Raw genomic sequence first — 23,932 nt, forward strand, 5'->3', positions numbered from 1 at the left:
CTGCGACTGCAAACGATCATGTGGTCTTACAGGAGCAGGACTGGATATGCTTCCTGTAGATGTAGTTGTCAGGGATGTTCAAACTGAATTATGTCCCACATTTTGCAGGAGAAGCAGGCTACCACACTGCCATTTTCAGCCCCAGCAACTAGTTAAATAAAAATAAATTTCTATTAAATTAGTTAACTAGATGGATCCTAGTGTTGGATCCTCACTAACAAATATTAATTACGATGTTCTGTAAACAACACTGTAGGTACTACTGTAAATCCCACTACTCTAAAACCTCATGGGTATTTGGTTAATGGAATTCCAAGGTATGAAAAAATAGAATCTCCTGACCACAGCTGACCAATCAGGAACCCTTCTGTCCAAAATGTCATTTTTGTACTTGTGATGTAACGAAGTGCAGCTCCCACAATACTCCCGTGTGATGTATCAAAGTCAATGCCCTGAGCTCAAGTTTTTACCTGCTCCCTCTGGCCTTTCTGGTTCTGGTTCCCAGCTGCTGATCAAAGTAAGACTCTTACTCGAAACCAGCTGACTTCTCCAAGAATCCTCTTCTGTCGCTTCTCACTGGGAATAACATCTGCAAATTCCCCTGAAAGCTACTCACCATCCTGATTTGGAACTATGTCATCATTCCTTCGCTAGCACCAGGTCAAAATCCTGGAATTCACTTCCAGATAGCACTGTGGTTCTTCCTACAACCCAAGGATTGCAGCAATTTATGAGGATAGCTCACCACCTCCCTCTCCAGTGTAATTAAAATTTGCAATAGATGCTGGCCCAGCCAATGATGCTCACATCATGTAAATTAAATTTAAAATTCGCTATTTCATGCATTGGAAGTGGCTTTTGAAGTATTTGCATTTTGCCACTTATGAAGTGCTGTAATTTTCCAGCATCTCGTGCTGCAGAAGTTTTGCGCTATGATGTGTATATAATTTCTTTTAATTAAATAATTTAGAGCTTTACTATTTCAGCAGCACTTACTCCTGTCAAGGCACAAGTCAGGATTGTAATAAAATACTCTCCTCTTGCCTGGATGGGTGCAGCTTCAACATCACTCAAAAGGCTCAACATCAACCAGGACAAAGCAGCCAACTTGATAGGCTGAGCCACCACCCTACGTTGTCAGTTTGTCCACGGACAGTCCAAGGTGGAGGCATTGTGTGTACCATCTCCATAGTGAACTATGTCTATTTGCCAAAGTTCCTGCGATAACACTTTGCAAAGCTGTAAATTCTACAACCTAGAAAGAACAAGAACAGCTAGTGCATAGGCACACCAACATTTGATTTCCCCTCTAGGCTGCATCCAGTCGACATTTGCAGATTTTTCACCAGTCCTTCATTGTCTTTCAATCAAAAGTCTGACTACCTAAATAAGTATGCAGCCAGGCCAAGCTATAAAACGTATTTACATAATTTATGTCTGCGTTCTGATAAGCAACTTTACATAATACTATCTTCCCAGCAGATGGCACTAAAGAGCCATTAAAATAAATTAATCTATGTTGCAAACTGCCTGTGTGGGCCTAATAAAATTTGTCATTATCATTTTATAAGTGCCTCTGTTTTAAAATTTACTCAGTAATGAAACAAATGTGTTAGTGCTCAAACTAGTAATAGAATAAGTTAGTTAGTAAAAAGTAGGACATTTTGGGAGCACTTTGGGCATTTTTGTGATATGTGCTTTTTTTAAACAGTCAACAAAACAAGTAAAGGTAAAGTCAGCATAGACTCAAAGGACCATACAGAGGGATGACTGTGGTAGTTCAACCTGGGGTTACATACCTCAGATGAGGGAAGAATTTAAGAAAGAGAGTCGTTCATTGTAACATCAATCAGGGGGCACTTGACCCCACACTTGTATTGGTCTGCATCACAAACCAGCTGTCCAGCCAATTGTGTAAATAGACTCCCTGATGGATCTTCCCTTCCTTAGGACAAATGGGCTTCAGATTGGTTCTACAGCTTGGTGCAACATCGAGGGCTGAAGGGCCTGTACTGCACCATAATGTTCTATGTTCTCAACCTCACCCTTCACCTGACACCAGGTTAAGTCACCCCCCACCCAGGTGTGTCTCTCTAATGAAAGAGGAGCCTTGTGGCCTGGGAAGGTTATGGTGACTTTACCTTTGTAAAATATATGCAGCTGTAAAGCAAGTCCCCACACACTGCATGCTTAATAAAATGAAATAAACAGCCTTTAGATTTCATTGATTTAATAGGAGTATTCCTCAAAAGCGAATTCTTTGATTTCCCAGCCATGGGGAAAAAAAAGGACTAAAGGTAATTGAATGCAAACTTATGTTTACTGTCTGTCTAATGGCCTTTGATGAGCATTTCTAAAGGTGACAGGCTGAAGGGCCTGTTTCCACACTGTAAGTAATCTAGTCTAATTTAATAAATTTCTGAACCAAAACAAAACAGTCACATGTCGTTTTGTTGTTGGTTGCTAAATTTGTTGAGAAACTTGAACATGTCGCCTAAGCTTGGAATTAACTAGGATTTAAACCTTTTTCAGTTACAATAGTAGATATTTCATTGCAAGGGATTAACAGTATACCTGACATATTAAATACCATGAGACTGGAGTCACAATGAACACAAAACTAATGATCAGACTGTTTTATGTTTATACTCAAAAATGATTTCTTCTCTTGATAGCATTTGGTGGAAAGCTGAAAAGTCCTTTGCAGGTTGTTCTTGTTGCCACACATGCAGATATTGTAAACTGTCCCCGTTCATTTGGAGGGGAGTTTGGTTATGACAAAGATCTGTCACTTCTCAAAGAAATAAAAAGTAGGTAAGTAGCCAAATTCATCTGAATTGCCTTTCAAAGGTTTCATTTTCCTTGAGTGCCCTATCCATTCCCAGTTCAATTCAGTTGGGAGTATTTACAGGTGCAAACTTGTGCATTTGAGCCCCAGTCCAGGACTTGAGCGTGTAGCACTCTTATTGATACTGCAGGAGTTCTGCATTATCGGAAGTGGCATTCAGTGGGGAAGATAGGATAAATATAATCATTGTAATTCATTATCATAATCTACCAAGGTTGATTCATACTGACCTGTAACAGAATGTGATGCATTCATTATTTTCCAGAGCTTGAGAGAAAAGAATTGTGTGAACTATTTCCCTTTTGTTAGCACCTTTTCTATGAAGAATTCAGCTATACTTGTAACTCCATAAATAGTGACTGGAGCCACAACTCATTGTTAAAAATGGTGACTTTTTTCACTTATTGAGGAATGTTGTAATGATGGAACAATCTGGAGTATGCAGTAATGTCAAAATAATGTCCGTAACTGGTGGGCATTATTTAGTCTAAAGTTTTTGTTTTTGTTTTTGTGACATTATAACTGCAGAATCCAGGCTAACCTTCCAAAATTTCTCACCATTAACCAGTTTGTTTTTTTTAAATGTATTTTTTAATGTTTATCCCGTTATTGAAGTTTGGTTTAACTTTATGATAAGTGTATTTATTTCTGATATACCTGGGTGGGAACCAGTGTCCTGTGATTTCAGTATTCCTTCCAGTAGCACTAACCTTCTTCTAAACTTTACTGATCAACTGCATTCTCTATCAGTATTGCAATTTGTATAATGCCCTTCTGTATACTTAGGTTTGGAAACGATATGCACATATCTGATAAATTGTTTGTGCTGGACACTGGTGCTTCTGGATCTAAGGACATGAAGCTGCTACGAAATCATCTGCTGGAATTAAGGAATAGTATTCTTTCTGTAAGTATCCTGTGCAACACTCTGTATGTATAGCAAATGTGAACGCTTGCTCCAGAATGAGTGTAAGGATGGCCAGTTTAACATCAGTGGTGGGTAAGGTTTGAGAAGACATCAAGGAATGAGTTATGCATTGGAGTGATTTGTGTTAATTAACGGAAGGCAATGCTGATTTGCACAAGGCAGATCTTTTTTGAGTAACCTTCATCAAATGTTTTGAAATAAAATATAAAGTTGATAGGAACCGTGGTAGACCTTATCCAAATGGATTTTTGAAAAACATTTGATAAAGTATCTCGCAAAATATCGCTTAGCAAGTTGACTATGTTGGAATGAAGGATCAATTCCTGCTTGGATAATTAAAAACAAATTGGATTAAGGACAGAAAAACAGCATCATGTTAGATGGTTGTCCTTCATACTGAAGGATGGTAGTCAGCGATGTTCCCCAAGACAATAAGATACTGCAGAGCAGAATTGGTGGACAAGTGACAGATGAAATTTAGTAGAGAAGCTTGAGATGCGTGTTTTGGTATAAGGAATCGTGAGAATCCTATTCTTGTATGAGTTCTGTGCTTCTGTGAAGAATTAATACAGAGTTAATGAGTGTTATGGGGACAATGGGGCGACGCATATGCATAATCTTTGAAAGTGAAAGGACATATTGACACTAAATAGCATTTGGAATCCAGGTTCAAAGAACTAAGGCAGTTGAACCTTTACAAAGCTCTGATTAAGACAGATGTCCTGCCTTTAGGTTGGACTTGAGGGTCTTTGAGAGAGTGAGAAACAACTTACCAGAAGTATTCCACAGAGGAGGGATTTTAGCGATAAGTTTAGATTGGAGAAGCTTATAGTTTTCTCCTTAGAGTCAAAAATAGATGGAAAATTTAATAAGGTGGACATGATTGTGGCAAGTTATGTAATTAAGAAAAAGGAAAGTTATTTCCCCTTAGCTGATGCTAGAAAGACAAGGGCCTCATTTTTAAGATGTTGCACAGGACAAATAGGCAGAATGTAAGTTGTAATGACCTGGAATGTGTTGCCAATGAGGGTGGTGAATGCAGAGAAAGTCAATATTTCAAAATAAAATTATATAAGAGCTTGACGAAATTAAACTTGCAGGGCTGTTGGGATAGAGTGGAGGAATGGAATTTGATGAATTGCTCCAATGAGGTTGCTTAAGACTTGATGAGCCAAGTGTCCACCTCCTGTGTCATGATGATTGTATGATTAAAGTCAAAAGTTACAATACTGGGGTAAACTTTGCTATGTGTGCTGGATGTTTCAGTTTTCTCATTCTCATAAGTTTTCCAAATTTTTGGGCAGCTCTCGATCTCAAAAAATCATTGAGAAATGAGTAACTAGAAAGGTATTACAAATGTCAGTACTTGGGGAACTCAGCTATTTTCAATCTGTTGCAATAAATTGGATGGAGGACATCATATAGTAAACGTCAGAAAATGAGTTATGAAGAGAATACACAGAAATTGCAAAAATATACAGTAGATTGAGTGGACAAGAATGTAATGGATGAATTATAATGTGGACAACTGTGAATTAATCCAAAAACCAAAAGAACTGTGGACGCTGGAAATCAGAAACAAAAGCAGAAATTGCTGGAAAAGCTCAGCAGGTCTGGTAGCATTTGTGGAGAGAAATCAGAGTGAACCTTTCAGGTCCAGTGACCCTCCTTCAGTCTGTTCTGAGGAAGGGTCACTGGATCCAAAATGTTAACCCTGGTTTCACAGTATGGATGCTGCCAGATCTGTTGAGCTTTTCCAGCAATTTCTGCTTTTGTTTGTGAAGTAATCCACTCTGATAGGAAAATTAGAATATCAGAACTTTTAAAATGATATCAGGCCACAAAAATGTTGGTATTCAGAGGGGACCTGGGTGGCAAAGTTAACGTAATTACAACAATCAACCAAAAAACAAAAGGTGTGTTTGCTTTTAACATAAAGGAATGCGAACAGATTGGCCTATAAGAATCTTTGGAATTCTCTACCCCAACTGTGAATATTTAACTTTTCGAATATGTTCAAGACAGAACTCAATAGGATACTGGATACTATGGGAATCTAGGATACAGGGATAGTGTAGAATGGTGTAGCTCAGCTGGAAGACATTTTGAAAGGACAGGCAGGAAGGAAAGAGTCAAAAACCGAAATTACTGGAAAAGCTAAGCAGGTCTGTTGGCATCCATGAGGAGAAAAGAGTTAACATTTGGAGTCATCCAAATTTTAAAGTTGTTAACTTTTGGTTTATAAATACTGTCTTATACCTCTCTATCATACCATGTCTGAGGAAGGAGTTGAGCTCCGAAAGCTTGCAATTTCAAATAAACCGGTTGGACTTCAACCTGGTGTCGTTCGATTTTTGACCTTTGCTCATGTACACTGTGTTACAAATCATAACTCGACATAGGGCTGATGGAAGGAAAGGAAGCTTTGTTTAAATAATCTAATTACTGGCCAGGTTGTACTGTATACACTGACTAAGCTCTTTTTCTGTCATGGGGCCAAATGGCTTCCTCATTTGATAAGTAAACATAAACAGCAATGTTGTAACAGGTTTTGACATTTAATGGATTGTGTGCATTGTCAGCATAAAGGCGAGACATCCAGAAACTGACATCCGTGAAACTGCTAAGTTTATGCTGAAATCTTTGTTAGTGTCTATGATCTAGACTTCAGGAATCAGCAGCTTAAACTTTTCTACTGATAACAATTTAAAAGCTGCTTTTGATTGGTGTCATTGCAACAAACACTGAGTGCTAGGCCACAATGATCAATTGGTTTTGTTACCCACATTTTTGTAGTGTCCCATTTGCATTTAGAGGAATGCGAATATAACACTAAAAATCCAAGTACAATGTCAACAGCAGGTTTCAAAGATTGTATCCAAATGCTGACATGGTTTTATTTGATCCCACAAAACCTCCAATTTTATATTGTATATCATATGAAAATAATCAACAGTGACATGTGAACTTCACAGAATATATTTTTGAACTTTTATTATTACTCCTTATTGAGATGTCCTTTTAGAAGGTTAACCACTGTGTGCCAACCTTTCCAGCACTTTTCCCCTATTCCTTTCCATTTATCCTGGGCAGAAACTAATCTGGGCATGTAGTTATTGGCACAATAAAACTATTTGCAAGATTTTGTGTTTTTGTTTCTTACAAGTAGAACTTTTTTCAAACTTGATATTTTACTTTATGATACTTGGTATTTACTTTTGTGTTGTCTTCTCCTCCTCTTTGTTTTCATCTTTTCTGGCACTCCTCTCACTCTAATCTACCTTGTCATTTTCATTATCTCTGTTTTGGCTGCCTCAGTAACTGATATGAATGCCTGTGCTTTGACTATAATACTAAACTGTTTCCTGTGGAAGTAATTTCAAACTTTGAGCCACATCTGTTTATATAATAGGCCACATTTCAGCAACATGTGAATAATCTATTGTGCACAGAGACCTTTTCTAACTACTGTGAGTTGGTCTTACTCAGTGGTCAAAAGATTTCACAACTTGACTCAATACCCTGATTTAGCAAGTGAAAGATAGTAAGTGCTTTCTCACTTTTTGTAAACACTCTAGGAGTTACCTATGTCATGATTGAGTTCAAAATTGATGCACTCAGTGGTCAAATATTTAGCTTCACTGTCACACAGTATATTTTAAGTGAGTGTTTAAAAGCTGTTTGACCATGGAGATTTCAAATCCAAAATTAAGGTGGGCAGCACAGTGGCTTAGTGGTTAACACTGCTGTCTCACAGTGCAAGGGACCTGGGTTCGATTCCATCCTCGGGCAACTGTCTGTGTGGAGTTTGCACATTCTCCCCGTGTCTGCGTGGGTTTGACTATAATACTAAACTGTTTCCTGTGGAAGTAATTTCAAACTTTGAGCCACAACCCGTGTCTGTGTGGGTTTCCTCCGGGAGCTCCAGTTTCATCCCACAATCCAAAGATGTGCAGGCCAGGTGAGTTGACCATGCTAAATTGCCCAAAGTGTTCAGGGATGCCTAGGTTAAGTGCATTAGTCAGGGGTAAATATAGGGGAATAAGTCTGTGTCGGTTACTCTACGGAGAATTGGTGTGGACTTGTTGAGCCGAAGGGCCTGTTTCCACATTGTAGGCATTCTATAAAATTCAATAAAAATTCCGGCATGATTGCTACCTGTCAATTTTCCAGCAGGGATAATGAGGTGTAGTAAATTGAGCTCTGTTTAATTTTTCCCACCTTGAATTTCCTTACCTCAGCTAGGGAGGATAGTTGTCATTTCTCAGATTCTCATGCCGACAGGCATCGCAATAATATAACAAAAAAAAACCCATGGATGCTGGACATCTGAAACAAAAATAGAAAGTACTGGATAAACTCAGCAGGTCTGGAGAAACTCAACAGTTATGTTTCACTCCCAGTGACCCTTTAGATTAGATTAGATTACTTACAGTGGAAACAGGCCCTTCGGCCCAACAAGTCCACACCGACTGCTGAAGCACAACCCACCCAGACCCATTCCCCTACATTTACCCCTTACCTAACACTACGGGCAATTTAGCATGGCCAATTCGCTGGACTTGCACATCTTTGGACTGTGGGAGGAAACCGGAGCGCCCGGAGGAAACCCACGCAGACACTGGGAGAATGTGCAAACTCCACACAGTCAGTCGCCTGAGGTGGGAATTGAACCCCGGTCTCTGGCGCTGTGAGGCAGCAGTGCTAACCACTGTGCCACCTTGCCTTCTCCAGCATCTTCTGTTTTTGAGATAAACATTGCACCCTGGGTGTTACTCGTTTGTGTAAGTGTGCTGATTGCTTATAGTGCATAGAACATTACAGCTCAGTACAGGCCCTTTGGCCCTCAATGTTACGCCGACCTGTGAAACCAGTCTGAAGCCATCTAACCTACACTATTCCATTCTCGTCCATATGCCTATCCAATGACCATTTAAATGCCCGTAAAGTTGATGAGTCTACAACTGTTGCAGACAGAGCATTCCACGCCCCTACTGCTCTCTGAGTAAAGAAATTACCTCTGACATCTTCCTATATCTATCACCCCTCAATTTAAAGCTATGTCTCCTCTTGATAGCCATCACCATCTGAAGAAAAAGGCTCTCACTGTTAACCAATCTAATCCTCTGATTATCTTATATGTCTCATTTAAGTCACCTCTCAATCTTCTTCTCTAACAAAAATAGCCTCAAGTCCTTCAACCTTTCCTCGTAAGATCCTCCCTCCATACCAGGCAACATCCTATTAAATCTCCTCTGCACCTTTTCCAAAACTTCCACATCCTTCCTATAATGTGATGACCAGATCTGTACGCAATCCTCCAAGTGTGGCTGCACCATAGTTTTGTACAGCTGCAGCATGACCTCATGGTTCCAAAACTCGGTTCCTCTAATAATAAAAGCTAACACACCATATGCCTTCTTAACAGCCCTATCTGGCAACTTTGAGAGATCTCTCTGCGCATCTACACTAACAAGAATCTTACCATTCACCCAGTACTCTGCATTCCTGTTACTACTTCCAAAGTGAATCACCTCAGACTTTTCTGCATTAAACTCCATTTGCCACCTTTCAGCCCAGCTCTTCAGCTTATCTTTGTCCCTCTGTAACCTACAACATCCTTCAGCACTATGCACAACTGTACCAATCTTTAGTGTTGTCTGCAAATTTACTAACCCATCCTTCTACGCCCTCATCCAGGTCATTTGTAAAAATGACAAACAGCAGTGGACCCAAAACAGATCCTTATGGCACACCACTAGTGACACTTCTCGAGTTCCCTACAGAAGACACTGTTAATGTCTTTGGATGCTTTGAAAAGTTTTTGAATTTTGTCCATATAATATTTTAAGCGTTTTAATTTTAAAATTAAAATTGCTTCTAGTGCAAAAGCACCAGCATCTTATTGATGAAAGAACAAGGGGAGCAAAAGAGGCCTTTATCATTTGGAAACTCATTTTTAATGAAGTACCTCAATACGCTGTCCACTTAATTTGGTGTATGAATGACCTACTTCATACAGTCCTGAGCAATAGAAACCAGGAAAGATCCAGGCTAGGGAGAGACAGTTCAGTTCATTCAGTTCTTGAATGTCATTCATTAATTCTTGTTAAAAAGCTTGAGTAGACATCATGTGAGGGCAGAATGTGATGCTCCCATTGATTAGTAGTCAGGGGAATTCACTGGCTTGTGAAAGAAATGGTACTTCAGGAAATCCGGAGGCTACTGCTGGTGAAAGATTAGTGTCCCACGGTAAGTTATTGCCTTCAGAAGAGGGAAAGCATTAGGAAAATATACTTTACAGAGTTTGTATATTAACATTATTTTAATTGGCTGCAATTATTTCAACATATAATTTTTAAAGCCTGCTTGCAATGTTCATTTATTGTATAAAGTAATGACTAAGCAATGTAAATGTTCTGAATTCATTTAGACTTGTCTACCCATGACATTCCTCTGTGAGAAAATCATCTCTATACTGCCTTCTTGGAGAAAACAAAATGGACCCAACCAGTTTATGTCATGGCAACAATTCGTTTATGATGTTCAGAACCAAATTAATCCCCTGGTGAGTGAAGAAGATCTGAGGGAAGTGGCCCAACAACTCCACAGTTTGGGAGAAGTAAGTGCGTTTTAGTCATTCATACAGAGTCAAATGTAGCCTCTGTTACCTTTACAATTAATTAATCGTGATTGACAAACAGTTTATTTTTCATGATGCTATTGCCCTACATTTGTGATTTTCAATTCTATCTACTGTATTTTATTCATTATATGTAATCTACCAATAAAGTTCAGTCAACAAAATAGGTTCAATTGCCAATGTAATTGTGTTTTACGATTGTAAGATTTTGGGAATCACTTTAATTGTAACACCTCGTCAGTTACAGCTAGAAACAGTTTGAAAATGTCAATTTAAAGCTTTACTCACCTTGATTAGTTACAAGACTCATTCCAAGTAAAAGTTTATTTTCACAGAACTTATTAAAGTTATCATTGTAAATACAAACGATTGATAAGAAAGGCAGTGGATTCAGTCAGTGCTTAATGGAGCACAGGCTTTCAATGGTTAATTTGACTGGGTGTACCTCTTTCTATTCTGTTAACCGAAGTTCTCTCTTTTTCTTTATGGCTGGTTCCACAGACATCGTTGAGGATACGCTTGTCTTATTGTGCTAACATTATTAGATTTAGTTACACTGTTGATCCTACCCTCTAACATGACTGTATGATGCAAGATTGAATTAGATCTTGAAATAGTCATTGAGTTGTGCAGAACTTGAGTATTGCTGAGAAAAAGGTTATTTTGTTGGTTATTCATCTTACATTCATCAAGATAATTCCCAAGAAATACAAAAATAAGGAGAAAACGCTGCATAAGAGGAGAATGCTGATTTGGTCAGCATGTGGGCTCAGAGTGGCCCCAAATTTGCAAACAAAACCATACAGCATTCTATTTTTAATAATTGGTTACAGTCCCTCTATGCCTGTTCTAAAATCTCAAGTTGTATTCCCAGTTTTTGAGTTTGTCCCTTACTTGTATCCATCTTCTATATATTCCTATTATTTTCCCGACCCTTACATGACTCAAATGATTTTTTTAACTTTGCATTATTCCCTCTATTCTTGTTACATTTGAAAACAGTTTCTCAAGGAAATGTGTGTCAATGCTTTGAGCTAAAACTGTCAATATTACATAAGACTGATTTAAACATATTGTGCCCTTATCCAGTAGCTAAGCATGATTGAAACCCATTCTTCAGTACTGTGGAAGCCTGGTGTCATTTTTACAAATGAGATGTCCTATCCAGCGAAGCTAGTTTTGAGTTTTCAGTATCTCAATAATGGGCACGTTGGCTTTGGAAAGGATACTCATGTTGGATCACTCTTGTTGCCACTGAATCTGGATGATCTTATGTGGGCTGTGATTGTTGTGCTTTTTCAGTGCTTTGAGGTACTTGTTATAGGTTGTCCAAGTCTTCAAAGCATTTGGGGCAAGGAGTCACTGCTGCCTGATAAGCCATGAACTTAGCTGAGTCTTCCTAACCACTCAACGTGCACAACATTGCTTTTGACTTTGCAGCTTTTGTTGTTCCTGAAACCTCTTTAAAATTGTACTGTTTAATTTCTATTGCCACACCCCATTCTTCCAAACATCTCGCTCAACAATCTCACCTGTCATTTATCCGCCAATTTCGTCAGCCTAAGTAGTCCTTACAATTTAGACCATAAGGCATAGGAGTGGAAGCAAGGCCAATCGTTCCATCACGTCCACTCTGCCAGTTAATCATGGCTGGGCATTTCAATTCCACTTACCCACAATGATCCCGTAGCCCTTAATTCCTTACAAGGTCAAGAATTTATCAGTCCCTGCCTTGAAGACACCCAACATCCCGGCCTCCACTGCGCTCCGTGGCAATGAATTCAGCAGGCCCATCACTCTCTGGCTGAAGAAATGTCTCCTCATTTCCATTCTAAATTGACCCCCTCTAATTTTAAAGCTGTGCCCACAGGTCCTAGTCTCCCCGCCTAACAGAAATAACCTCCCAGTGTCCACCCTTTCTAAGCCAGGCCTTATCTTGTAAGTTTCTATTAGATCTCCCTCAATCTTCTAAACTCTAATGAATACAATCCAAGGATCCTCAACCAATCATCATATGTTAAGCCTACCATTCTCGGGATCATCCGTGTGAATCTCCGCTGGACACGCTCCAGTGTCAGTATATCCTTCCTGAGGTGTGAGACCCAAAATTGGACACAGTATTCTAAATGCGGCCTAACTAAAGCTTTATAAAGTCTCAGAAGCACGTCGCTGCTTTTATATTCCAATCCTCTCGAGATAAATGACAACATTACATTTGCTTTCTTAATCACGAACTCGACCTGCTAGTCAACCTTTAGAGAATCCTGGACTAGCACTCCCAGATCCCAGTACTTCTGCTTTGAGTTTTCTCACCGTTTAGAAAATTAGTCCATGTCTGTGTTCTTTTTTCCAAAGTGCAAGATCTCGCACTTGCTCACATTGAATTTCATCAGCCATTTCCTGGACCACTGTCCTAAGCTGTCTAAATCTTTCTGCAGCCTCCCCACCTCCTCAGTACTATCTGCCTGTCAGCCTAACTTCGTATCATCGGTGAACTTCGCCCCCTGTCCCTTCAGCCAGCTCATTAATAGTCATAAAGATGTACAGCACAGAAACAGACTCTTTGGTCCAAATCGTCCATGCCGATCAGATATCCTAACCTAATCTAGTCCCACTTGCCAGCACTCGCCCCATATCCCTCCAAATTCTTCCTATTCATATACCCACCCAGATGCCTTTTAAATGTTGCAATTGCACAAGTCTCCACCACTTCATCTGGCAGCTCATTCCATACATGTACCACCCTCTGCGTGAAACCGTTGCCCCTTAGGTCTTTTTTATATCTTTCCCCTCTCACCTTAAACCTATGCCTCTAGTTCTAGACTCTCCCACCCCAGGGAAAAGACTTTGTCTATTTATCCAATCCATGCCGCTCATGATTTTATAAACCTCTAGAAGGTTACCCCTCAGCCTCTGACACTCCAGGGAAAACAGCCCCAGCCTATTCAACCTCTCCCTATAGCTCAAATCCTCCAACTCTGGCAACATCCTTGTAAATCTTTTCTGAACCCTTTCAAGTTTCACAACATCCATCTGATAGGAAGGAGACCAGAATTGCGCACAAAATTACAAAAGTGGCCTAACCAACGTCCTGTACAAGCACCATATATAAGATGAACAGCTGCAGCCCCAACACTGAACCCTGCGGGACCCCACTTGTCACGAGCTGCCATTCCAAAAAAGAACCTTTTATCCCAACTCTCTGCCTTCTGTCAGACAGCCAATCCTCAATCCATGCCAGTAGCTCACCTCGACCACCAGGGGCCCTCACCTTACTCAACAGCCTCCCATGAGGCACCTTTGGAAGTTTAGATAGATAATATCCACTGAGTCTCCCTGGTCTAACCTACTTGTTACCTCTTCAAAGAATTCTAACAGGTTTGTCAGGCACGACCTCACCTTACTAAATCCATGCTGACTTGTTCTTTTCCGACCCTGCACTTCCAAGAATTTAGAAAGCTCATCCTTAAGGTGGATTCTAGAATTATACCTGCAACTGAGGTTAGGCTAATCAGCGTATAATTTTCCATCTTTTGTCTTGATCCTTTCTTGAACAAGGGAGTTACAACAGCGATTTTCCAACTGTCTGGGACTTGCCCTGACTCAGTGACTTTTGGAAGATCACAGTCACCGCCTCCGCTATATCCTCAGTCACCTCTGTCAGAACTCTAGGGTGTCGCCCATCCGGGCCAGGAGATTTATCGATTTTTCGACCCTTTAGCTTTTCTAGCACTTTCTCTTTTGTAATGGCTACCATACTCAACTCTGCCCCCTGACTCTCCTTAATTGTTGGGATATTATTCATGTCTTCCACTGTGAAGACTGACGCAAAGTACTTATTACGTTCTTCAGCTATTTCCTTATCTCCCAGCACTAAACTTGCAGCATCAATTTGATGCGGCCTAATGTCTACTTTTGTCTCTCATTTGTTTCTTATGTATTGAAAGAAACTTTTATTACCATTTCTAATATTACTGGCTAGCTTACCTTCATATTTGATCCTCTCCTTCCATATTTCTCTCTTGGTTATCCTCTGCTTGTTTTTGTAGTCTTCCCAATCTTCTGATTTCCCAGTGCTCTTGGCCACTTTATAGGCTCTCTCTTTTTCTTTGACATATTTCCTGACTTCCTTTGTCAGCCCGGATAATCTTTTTTTTTTCTTTGGGATGAACCTCTGTACTGTGTCCTCAATTACACCCAGAATCTCCTGCCATTGTTGCTGTACTGTCTTCCTCATTGCTTCCAGTCAATTTTTGTCATACCCCTGTAATTACCTTTATTTAACTGTAACACCATCGCATCTGATTTTGCCTTCTCTCTTTCAAACTGCAGACTGAACTCTACTATATTATGATCACTGCCTCCTAAGTGTTCCCTTACTTTTAAAATCTTCTTTAATGTCTAGCTCATTACATAGCACTAAGTCCAGAATAGCCTGCTCCCTTGTGGGCTCCATCACAAGCTGTTCCAAAAAGCCATCCTGTAAGCATTCCATGAATTCTCTTTGTTTGGATCCACTGGCAACATTATTCACCCAGTCCACCTGCATGTTGAAGTGCCCCATGTTCACCGTGACCTTGCCTTTCTGACATGCCCTATTTATTTCCTAGTACATCTTGCAATCCTGGTCCTAACCACTGCTTTTGGGGGTCTGTAGATAATTCCCATTATGGTCTTTTTGCCTTTGTGGTTCCTCAATTCTACTCGCACAGACTCCACATCATCTGACCGTACGTCATTCAGTGCCATAGATTTAATCTCATTCTTAACTAACAAGGCAACCCCGCTCCCTCTGCCGACCTCCCTGTCATTTTGATAAGTTATAAATCCTTGGATGTTTACCTGCCTGCAACCACATCTCTGTGATGCCTACTACATCATAATCATTCACATTGATTTGTTCCGTTAATTCACCTGCTTTGTTACGAATACTATGAGCATTCAGGTAAAGCACCTTAATGCTAATGCATTTTTCAAGTTTTGTGTCATGTATAAATTTTGAATTTTTACTCTCTCACCAAGTCTGGTTCACTAATGTGGATTGAAAAAAGCTGTGGTTCTAATAGCAACCATGGGGGGACCCCAAAGAAAATTATTCAATAGTATAAAAATAAACAGCACTACTTCTGTTTCCTATAACATATCCAGCTTTGTATTCTTCCTAATGTTGCTTTTTCCATGGACCTCAATGTTGTGGACAAAGCTACTTCATGGCACTTTATCAAACACCTATTGGAATGCCAAATGCATCGACCACATTTCACTCTTCAACGCTCTGTCACTTCATCAAAAGACTCAATCAAATTGGTTCAAAATGATTTGCCTTTGACAAATTAGTCCATACTTGTCCAATTTACTGTTATTTTGGACCAGTTTATTGCTTCTAAAAGCTTTAAAAGATGGTGAGATATTCTTGTACATTCAGTCACTGTGTTGTCTTGGGAAATACAATTCTAAAGGATTATAAGAGTCATAAATTTAAATGCATCTTGTTACAAAGTTATCTCTAACATAAATATAACTTTAGTCAAATAGAATTTTTTCTCTGCTAAAACACCACATACTAAAATAAAGCCAATGTAGAATGCATCTGCTATGTCGTCTTCTTCCTTCGTGCAGTCAATCTTTTCTCGCCTTCCTTTATTGACATCACCAGAGCCTGAGAATGTGAGCCCCTTCAGTCTTACAGGTTGAAAGTACTTGCATTGTCACCAAGTGAAATCCCTTGACATACTTAGAGTCATAGGGCCATAGAGATGTACAGCACAGAAATAGACCCTTCGATCCAACTCGTCCATGCTGACCAGATAGCCCAACCTCATCTAGTCCCACCTGCCAGGACCTGGCCCATAGCCCTCCAAACCCTTCCTATTCATATACTCATCCAGATGTCTTTTAAATGTTGCAATTGTACTAGCCTCCACCACTTCCTCTGGCAGCTCATTCCATACATGTACCATCTTCTGTGTGAAAAGGTTGCCTTAGGTCTCTTTTATATCTTTCCCCTCTCACACTAACCCAATGCTCTCTAGTTCTGGACTCCCGCACCCGAGGGAAAAGACTTTGTCTATTTATCCTGTCCATACCCCTCATGATTTATAAACCTATATAAGGTCACCCCTCAGTCTACGATGCTCAAGGAAAAACAACCCCAGCCTATTCAGCCTCTCCCTATAGCTCAAATCCTCCAACCCTGGCAACATCATTGAAAATCTTTTCTGAACCCTTTCAAGTTTCACAACCTCTTTCCGATCGGAAGGAGACCAGAATTGCACGCAATATTCCAACAGTGGCCTAACCAATGTCCTGTACAGCCGCAACATGACCTCCCAACTCCTGTACTCAGTACTCTGACCATTAAAAGAAAGCATACCAAACGCCTTTTTCACTATCCCATCTACCTGCAACTCCACTTTCAAGGAGCTATCAACATGTACCTCTTTGTCAAGTGAAGCTAAGCAGAGTCACCTGATATGAAAGTAATAGATTGTATAGGTTATAGTTAGGCAGAATAATATAACGTTAGGTTAATAGATGAATATGTTTTGATCATGTAATTATAAATAAACTAAACAATTGTAAAAGATCAATCTCCCTGTTAATCTTACATTCTCTTCCCTTTACACTATCACTATTCAAGTCTATATTAAGTTATCTTCCCAAAACTTGGTTACGTATAGAATATGTTCAGTACTGTAATAGCACTTTTATTCCTTCTTAACTTATTTTGTCCTTGACTACTTAAGCATCCTCTCTCTCCAGCACTTTCCAATTACATTCTCAGCCAATGCTTCTACCTCTCCCGTTTCCTTTCCCAAATTTCCTATCCTATGTTTCCTGAATATCCTCTATCGAGGAATATTTAGCACCTGGTCCTTCCCTTCTTTAAGATAGATCTCCGTTATTGCAAAAACATCGTATTCCCAAGTTTGTATGAGAGTAGACCTTCCGTTAGCTCATGTTCACAGCAGTTGGAAGTGAATTCTCCAAACCTATTCTAGCCCTGAAAATGATAACAGTTGTGATTTTGCTACATTCCTCCTGTTTTTTACAGCACTCCTAGTGATCTTGCAATGACATGTTTATAGTCAATAGATTGTTTCATTGTAAATTACTCAAAATGAATGAAATTAGAGAATAAGTGTGGTGTACTCATTGAATTCTCAAAGCCTATCCTAGCCCTGAAAACAATAACAATTGTGGTTTTACTGCATTTCTATCATTTTTCACAGTACTCTTAGTAACCTGGTAGTAGTTAAAAAATCAACTAGGAGAAAGTGAGGACTCCAGATGCTGGAGATCAGAGCTGGAAAATGTGTTGCTGGAAAAGCGCAGCAGGTCAGGCAGCAACCAAGGAGCAGGAGAATCGATGTTTCGGGCATAAGCCCCTTCTTCAGGAATGAGGAGGGTGTGCCAAGCAGACGAAGATAAAAGGTAGGGAGGAGGGACTTGGGGGAGGGGTGTTGGGAATGCGATAGGTGGAAGGAGGTTAAGGTGAGGGTGATAGGCCAGAAAGGGGGTGGGGGCGGAGAGGTCGGGAAGAAGACTGCAGATCAAGAAGGCGGTGCTCCTCCACCACTCCCTCGTCAGGTCCACACCCCCCACCAACCCAACCTCCACTCCCGGCACCTTCCCCTGCAACCGCAAGAAATGCAAAACTTGCGCCCACACCTCCTCCCTCACTACCCTCCAAGGCCCCAAGGGATCCTTCCATATCCATCACAAATTCACCTGCACCTCCACACACATCATTTACTGCATCCGCTGCACCCGATGTGGCCTCCTCTACATTGGGGAGACAGGCCACCTACTTGCAGAACGTTTCAGTGAACACCTCTGAGACACCTGCACCAACCAGTCCAACCTCCCCGTGGCTGAACACTTTAAGTCCCCCTCCACTCCACCAAGGACATGCAGGTCCTTGGCCGCCTCCATCGCCAGACCATGGCAACATGACGCCTGGAGGAAGAGCGCCTCATCTTCCACCTTGGAACCCTCTAACCACAAGGGATGAATGCAGATTTCTCCAGCTTCCTCATTTCCCCTCCCACTCCCACCCCCTTTTCTCAGTCCCAACCCTCGGACTCAGCACCGCCTTCTTGACCTGCAATCATCTTCCCGACCTCTCCGCCCCCACCCCTCTCCAGCCTATCACCCTCACCTTAACCTCCTTCCACCTTTTGCATTCCCAACGCCTGTCCCCCAAGTTCCTCCTCCCTACCTTTTATCTTAGCCTGCTTGGCACACCTTCCTCATTCCTGAAGAAGGGCTTATGCCCGAAACGTCTATTCTCCTGCTCCTTGGATGCTGCCTGACCTGCTGCGCTTTTCCAGCAACACATTTTGCAGCATATTTATAAATTACACAACACCATATTAAAGTCCAATGGGTTTATTTGGAACACTTATGCTTCCAAGTAAACCTGTTGGACTATAATCTGGTGTTGTGTGATTTTAAAATTTATCTACCTGAATCCAACACCGGTACCTCCATATTATAATATGTCATTTACATGTTTCTAGTCAATAGTTTCACTTTAAATCCTCAAAATGAAGGAAGTTAGAGAATAGAGATGGAAATGTGTTGCTGGAAAAGCGCAGCAGGTCAGGCAGCATCTAGGGAACAGGAGAATCGAGACGTTTCGGGCATTAGCCCTTCTTCAGGAATGCCCGAAACGTCTCGATTCTCCTGTTCCCTAGATGCTGCCTGACCTGCTGCGCTTTTCCAGCAACACATTTCCATCTCTGATCTCCAGCATCTGCAGACCTCACTTTCTCCTCGAAGTTAGAGAATAGACTTGGTGTTCTCATTGAAATGAATATCCAGATTCTAACTCACAGTTGCCCAACCTTTTTGGTTAGGAAACATTCCACTTGAAGGAAATTTTCAGGAAGGCAAGGTTTTCCTAACAGGAAAGATGAGCTTCAGCAAGATAAACAATGCCACAGCATCAGATAGATCATTTAAATTAATAAAAATGACCATTTATAAAGGACCAATAGCAGAGCTAACTAATAAAACCCACGTATCTTTGGCTAAGAAGCAGATGTAGAAAGAGAAAAAAAGACAAGACTCAAAGACCTCATCAAAGGAATTGGAACTGGGTTGAGCTAAGGAGTTGGGTTTACTGTATGTAATACTAACCTTACTTTACCTCTGGGGCACTTTCAAACCTGGCCTCAGCAGCATTTACATGAAAATGGAGTTGGGAGTGGATTGTCTTTCAGCCTGTGTTTGCTTATCTCGCAGCCTGTTCCATGGATAGATTTTTGGGAAGGGAGGAGGAGGAAAACAGGCTTATTTTCAACTCAGTCTTACTGTCCCTCCTATCCTTTGCACCCATCCTCTCACTCACGTCTGCCTGCCAATCCATGTTGCACTTCAGAAGAGTACCATATTTCAGATTTGCATAAAATAACTTTGAAATATAAAATTGCCATTGTTGATGTATTCACAATCTACTGGGATGTAAAGTGGCCATTGTATTGCACATCCTGTTTCTTTGCATATGTAGCAAAAATACATGGGAACTTATCAATAGTGAGCTCAGCATTCTAGACAGCAATTTAAGTCGACGCGACTGAACTCACTCATGCAAGAAAACCTGAGCCATTCTATCATTTCTCATTCCATGAGACTTGGTCCATGTATCACAGTACACTGTATCATGAGTACTGAACCCAACATTTGCCTTAATACAACAGATTGTTGATCACCTTATTGTATCAGTACAATGGAAGTGCAACAAATTGACCAGTTCGAAAGGATGGTTTGCAATAATTCTGTAGTTAATTATTTACTGTGTCTTTTTGCAATTTCAATTGACCACTGTGAGAGAGTACCTGGCAATTCATCAGTCTTACACTTGTGACTGCTGTAAATGACAAAAGCAGAATGAAAAAGATCTTTGGGATGTGGGAGCAGGGTAGGTAAACATGATTTCAACTCTTTAGTTGCATAGAGCGTAAATGCAAGCAGAGACTATGTAGGCCAGTTGCTACTGTTTGCACTGTAACTTTCATATATTTTAATATATAACAACATTATTTTCCATGTCTAGTCCTCTTTTAACTAATTCAATTATATTTTTTGTAAGAATGTGCATTATTGAGAGTAAATTTTAACATAGATTTTACAGCTTGAAAGCTGGTATTTGAGTTTATTACACAGCACAATCAGCACATTGCTGATAGCACTGGTTACTGAAAACTAAGGGTCTTCAGATACCCAAATCCTTATAATGCCATAAACTACCATTTGCTCATTTCTAAACTTTGTGCCTCTGTGCTTTTCCTGTGCATGCTTTTAACAGTTTAACGTATGCACAGCTTGCGGACAACTGGATATTCCTCACTAGCATTTAAATAAGAATTCTGTATACTTCATAATAAACGGATGAATCTTGGATTCCACCAAATAATGTTGCTGAAACATATTTTTAAATGCATCATGGCTTTTCTAAGATTCCTGTCTAGCATACAGAAGTAAAATATTCACATTTTGGGCATAACAGCTGAGCAAAGTAGATGTTGGCCAGACACCTTTGCACCAGTATAGATAATGGGAAAGTACATAAGTTGAAGTCTCAAATGCAGCTTTAAAATGTAACAAAAACAGAAATTGCTAGACAAGTTGAGCAGATCTGGCAGCATCTGTGGAGAGAAATCAGAGTTACTGCTTCAAGTACAGTTTTCTGTTCTGATTAAGGGTTGCTGGATCTGAAACATTAACCCTGATTTCTCTGCACAGATGCTGCCGTCCATCACACCCCAGCTCCTGTAAATTCCTCATTGCTTGTAACTGTTGTTCCAACCAATCCGTGCAATCCAATAGCATTTGCAACTAAATGCACTTCCTACAGACATAATCATCAGTAACACGGAAACTTTCCCTAATTTCCCATATCTGACAGGAAGAGCACACTGCTCTACTAAAGGCCATCTTTGCACTTTAACAATCTACAGACCCAGAAAGTAGCACAGTCTTACTGCTCTCAAAAACACTGCTCCAGGATAACTTCGTAGCTATGTTTTATATCTTTACAGTTTAATCAAGGTTCAGATCTCAGTAAAAACATGCAATTGAGAAAGAATCTACTCTCTTCACTATTGTAGATTTACAAAAACAGTAAGGTTACACTTTAAAAGCCAGCCACATAGCTGCTGCTGTGTTGTGAGTTCCCCCACACAGGTTTCTCGAAGATCAGCTGTGAATTTCACTGTTTGCTTATTTTTCTTAGATGAACTCCAAAGTCCAGAGATACTTGAAACCAAACAGCTGAGGCAGTCAGCTGAGCAGGTTCACTGCTATGTCAAACAACTGTGCAAGTTTAGTTCTCTGTTTGTTTCACTTCCCAAATTGTCACTGCTTTGTCTGTCTTCCTCCTTTTTAAAGTGCTATTGTTTTGATCTATTTTTCCCCAATGTTCCAGAACAATGCAAGAGCTTATACAACAGTAATTACTGCTCCTAGAATTTAAAGAAAATCAGCTTGAACACTGAAAATACCTCAAAAAAGGAGCAGCTCCTACAGCCACATTTTTTCCTGTCCTCCATCTGAGAATTATCCAGAATCCTTCCTTGATTTACATTACTTTCATTTGAGCGAACACATAATTATGTTAACATACGTTTGTGATGGAATACGTTCAGCATCAAAGTTAAATTGCAAAACACCAAAGATTGGACAAGTGTGAATTCATTTAATTAACTAATGATAACTGGAAGCTGCATTCTTTGCTTTATTTTTCAGCTCTATTTCCATTTTATAGTTGTATTTTTCATATTGAAATGTTTATAATAATGAATGTAGCAGGAAGTGAAAGGTCAGTTGATTTTGTTGACAGGCAGTTAATGCTGAAGTGTTTGTCTCCATTTTGTTAGATCCAACACCAGATATGCAATATATCTTTAAGAGACAGATTTATCACCATGTAACCTAATGTTGAAACTCTCAGTCCCTATCTTACTGAACTCTTTTCTCTTACAGCAAGTCTTGCTGAGGGAAGCTTGCCAAAGTACATCCAAATTGCTCAGGTTGAGTGCAGCCATGCTTGTGTTTGTATTGTAGTGTATGTTTTAAATATATTGGAAGGTGTTACAAACATTAATTGAATTCTTCAGTACTACATAATTCAACCTTTTACAGAAGCTAACATAAGTATTACATTGTGATATTGGCAGGTCATCACTATCACATACCATATCACTTCCTGTCCTGCCCTGTCCTGCAGCTATAACAGTAATGCCGCCATTATTACTGGCAGCTATCATTCTGTCACTTCACAGTGATATGACATTGCAATTCAATATAAAATAGGGGTACAATTTTAAAGTGAATGCAGGCACAGAGGGACCTCAGTGTTTATGTGCACAGATTGCTGAAGGTGGCAGCACAGGTAATAATCAGGTAATAAAACATACAGTGCCCTTCGCTTTATTAGCAGGGTCATGGAGTAAGGAGGTGATGTTGAACTTGTATCAGACACTTGTTAAACCTGAGCTGGAGTATTATATATAGTTCTGCATAACTCATTATAGGAAGGATGCCATCTCATTGCAGAGTTTGTAGAGTGATTCACAAGAATGATTCCAGGGATGAGAAATATCAGTTATGAGGATAGATAGAAGAAGTTAGCTCTGTTCTCCTTGGAGACAAGGCAGCTGAGGAAACCTGGTAAAGGTTTTCAAACTCATGAGCAGGCTTGATGGAATAAATAGGGAGAAACTGTTCAGCCTATTAACAGGATAGAGAACTATTTAAAATAAAAGAAAATCAGAAGTTGCTGGAAAAGCTCAGCAGGTCTGGCAGCATCTGTGAAGAGAAATCGGAGTCACCGTTTCGGGTCCAGTGACCCTTCACCAGAACTGATGGTAGCTAGGAAAATGTTGGTTTATATGCAGAAGATAGGATGGGGTTAAGGAGTAAAGAGTAAATGGTAGGTGAGGATAAAGCCCAGAGAGAGAGAGAGAAGAACAGTTAGCCAGACATAGGAGGGGATAATAAACTGGCTAGCAGGGTGAATAGCTGTTAATGGAGATTGTCAGTGACTAACAATAGGTAGTGTATAATGCCAGACTCTGTGATTGCAAGGCCTGGTGTGTGTGTGGGTGTTGGTGTGGATGTGTGTGGGTGTGGATGTGGTAAGGGACTAGGACATGGGAGAGTTCAGCCCCTAAAATTATTGAACTCGATATTGAGTCTGGAGGGCTGCTGTGTCCCCATGCGGAAAATGAATTGTTGTTTTACCAGTGTGCGCTGCTCTTCACTGGAACCCTACAGCAGTCCTGAGACAGAGATGTTGGCCAGAGATGCAGCTGGAGGCTCAGGGTACCTTTTGCGGGTAGAATATAGATGTTCTATGCTTCGATTCCCCAGTGTAAAGAAAACCATATTTTGAACAGCAAATGCGGTGGACTAGATTGTAAGAATGCAGGCAAAGTGTTTCTTCATCTGGAAGCTATGTTTGGGCCATTGGGTACTGAGGAGGGAGGAGATAAATGGGTAGGTGTTA

At 40.3% G+C, this 23,932-nt stretch overlaps 1 protein-coding gene across 4 annotated transcripts in view; it reads left to right on the forward strand.

Moving 5' to 3' along the window:
• dapk1 (death-associated protein kinase 1) overlaps window positions 1-23,932 on the forward strand; it is a 268,605-nt gene that overhangs the window by 221,122 nt on the left and 23,551 nt on the right. For all 4 annotated transcript variants that reach the window (XM_043713274.1, XM_043713282.1, XM_043713294.1 and 1 more), the window contains 3 exons: window positions 2,676-2,814; window positions 3,635-3,755; window positions 10,210-10,398. In XM_043713274.1, coding sequence (XP_043569209.1) covers window positions 2,676-2,814; window positions 3,635-3,755; window positions 10,210-10,398 — 449 coding nt within the window. The remainder of the gene's footprint in view (window positions 1-2,675; window positions 2,815-3,634; window positions 3,756-10,209; window positions 10,399-23,932) is intronic.

The sequence above is a fragment of the Chiloscyllium plagiosum genome, chromosome 2 (genome assembly GCF_004010195.1).
Source record: "Chiloscyllium plagiosum isolate BGI_BamShark_2017 chromosome 2, ASM401019v2, whole genome shotgun sequence".
NCBI lineage: Eukaryota > Metazoa > Chordata > Chondrichthyes > Orectolobiformes > Hemiscylliidae > Chiloscyllium > Chiloscyllium plagiosum.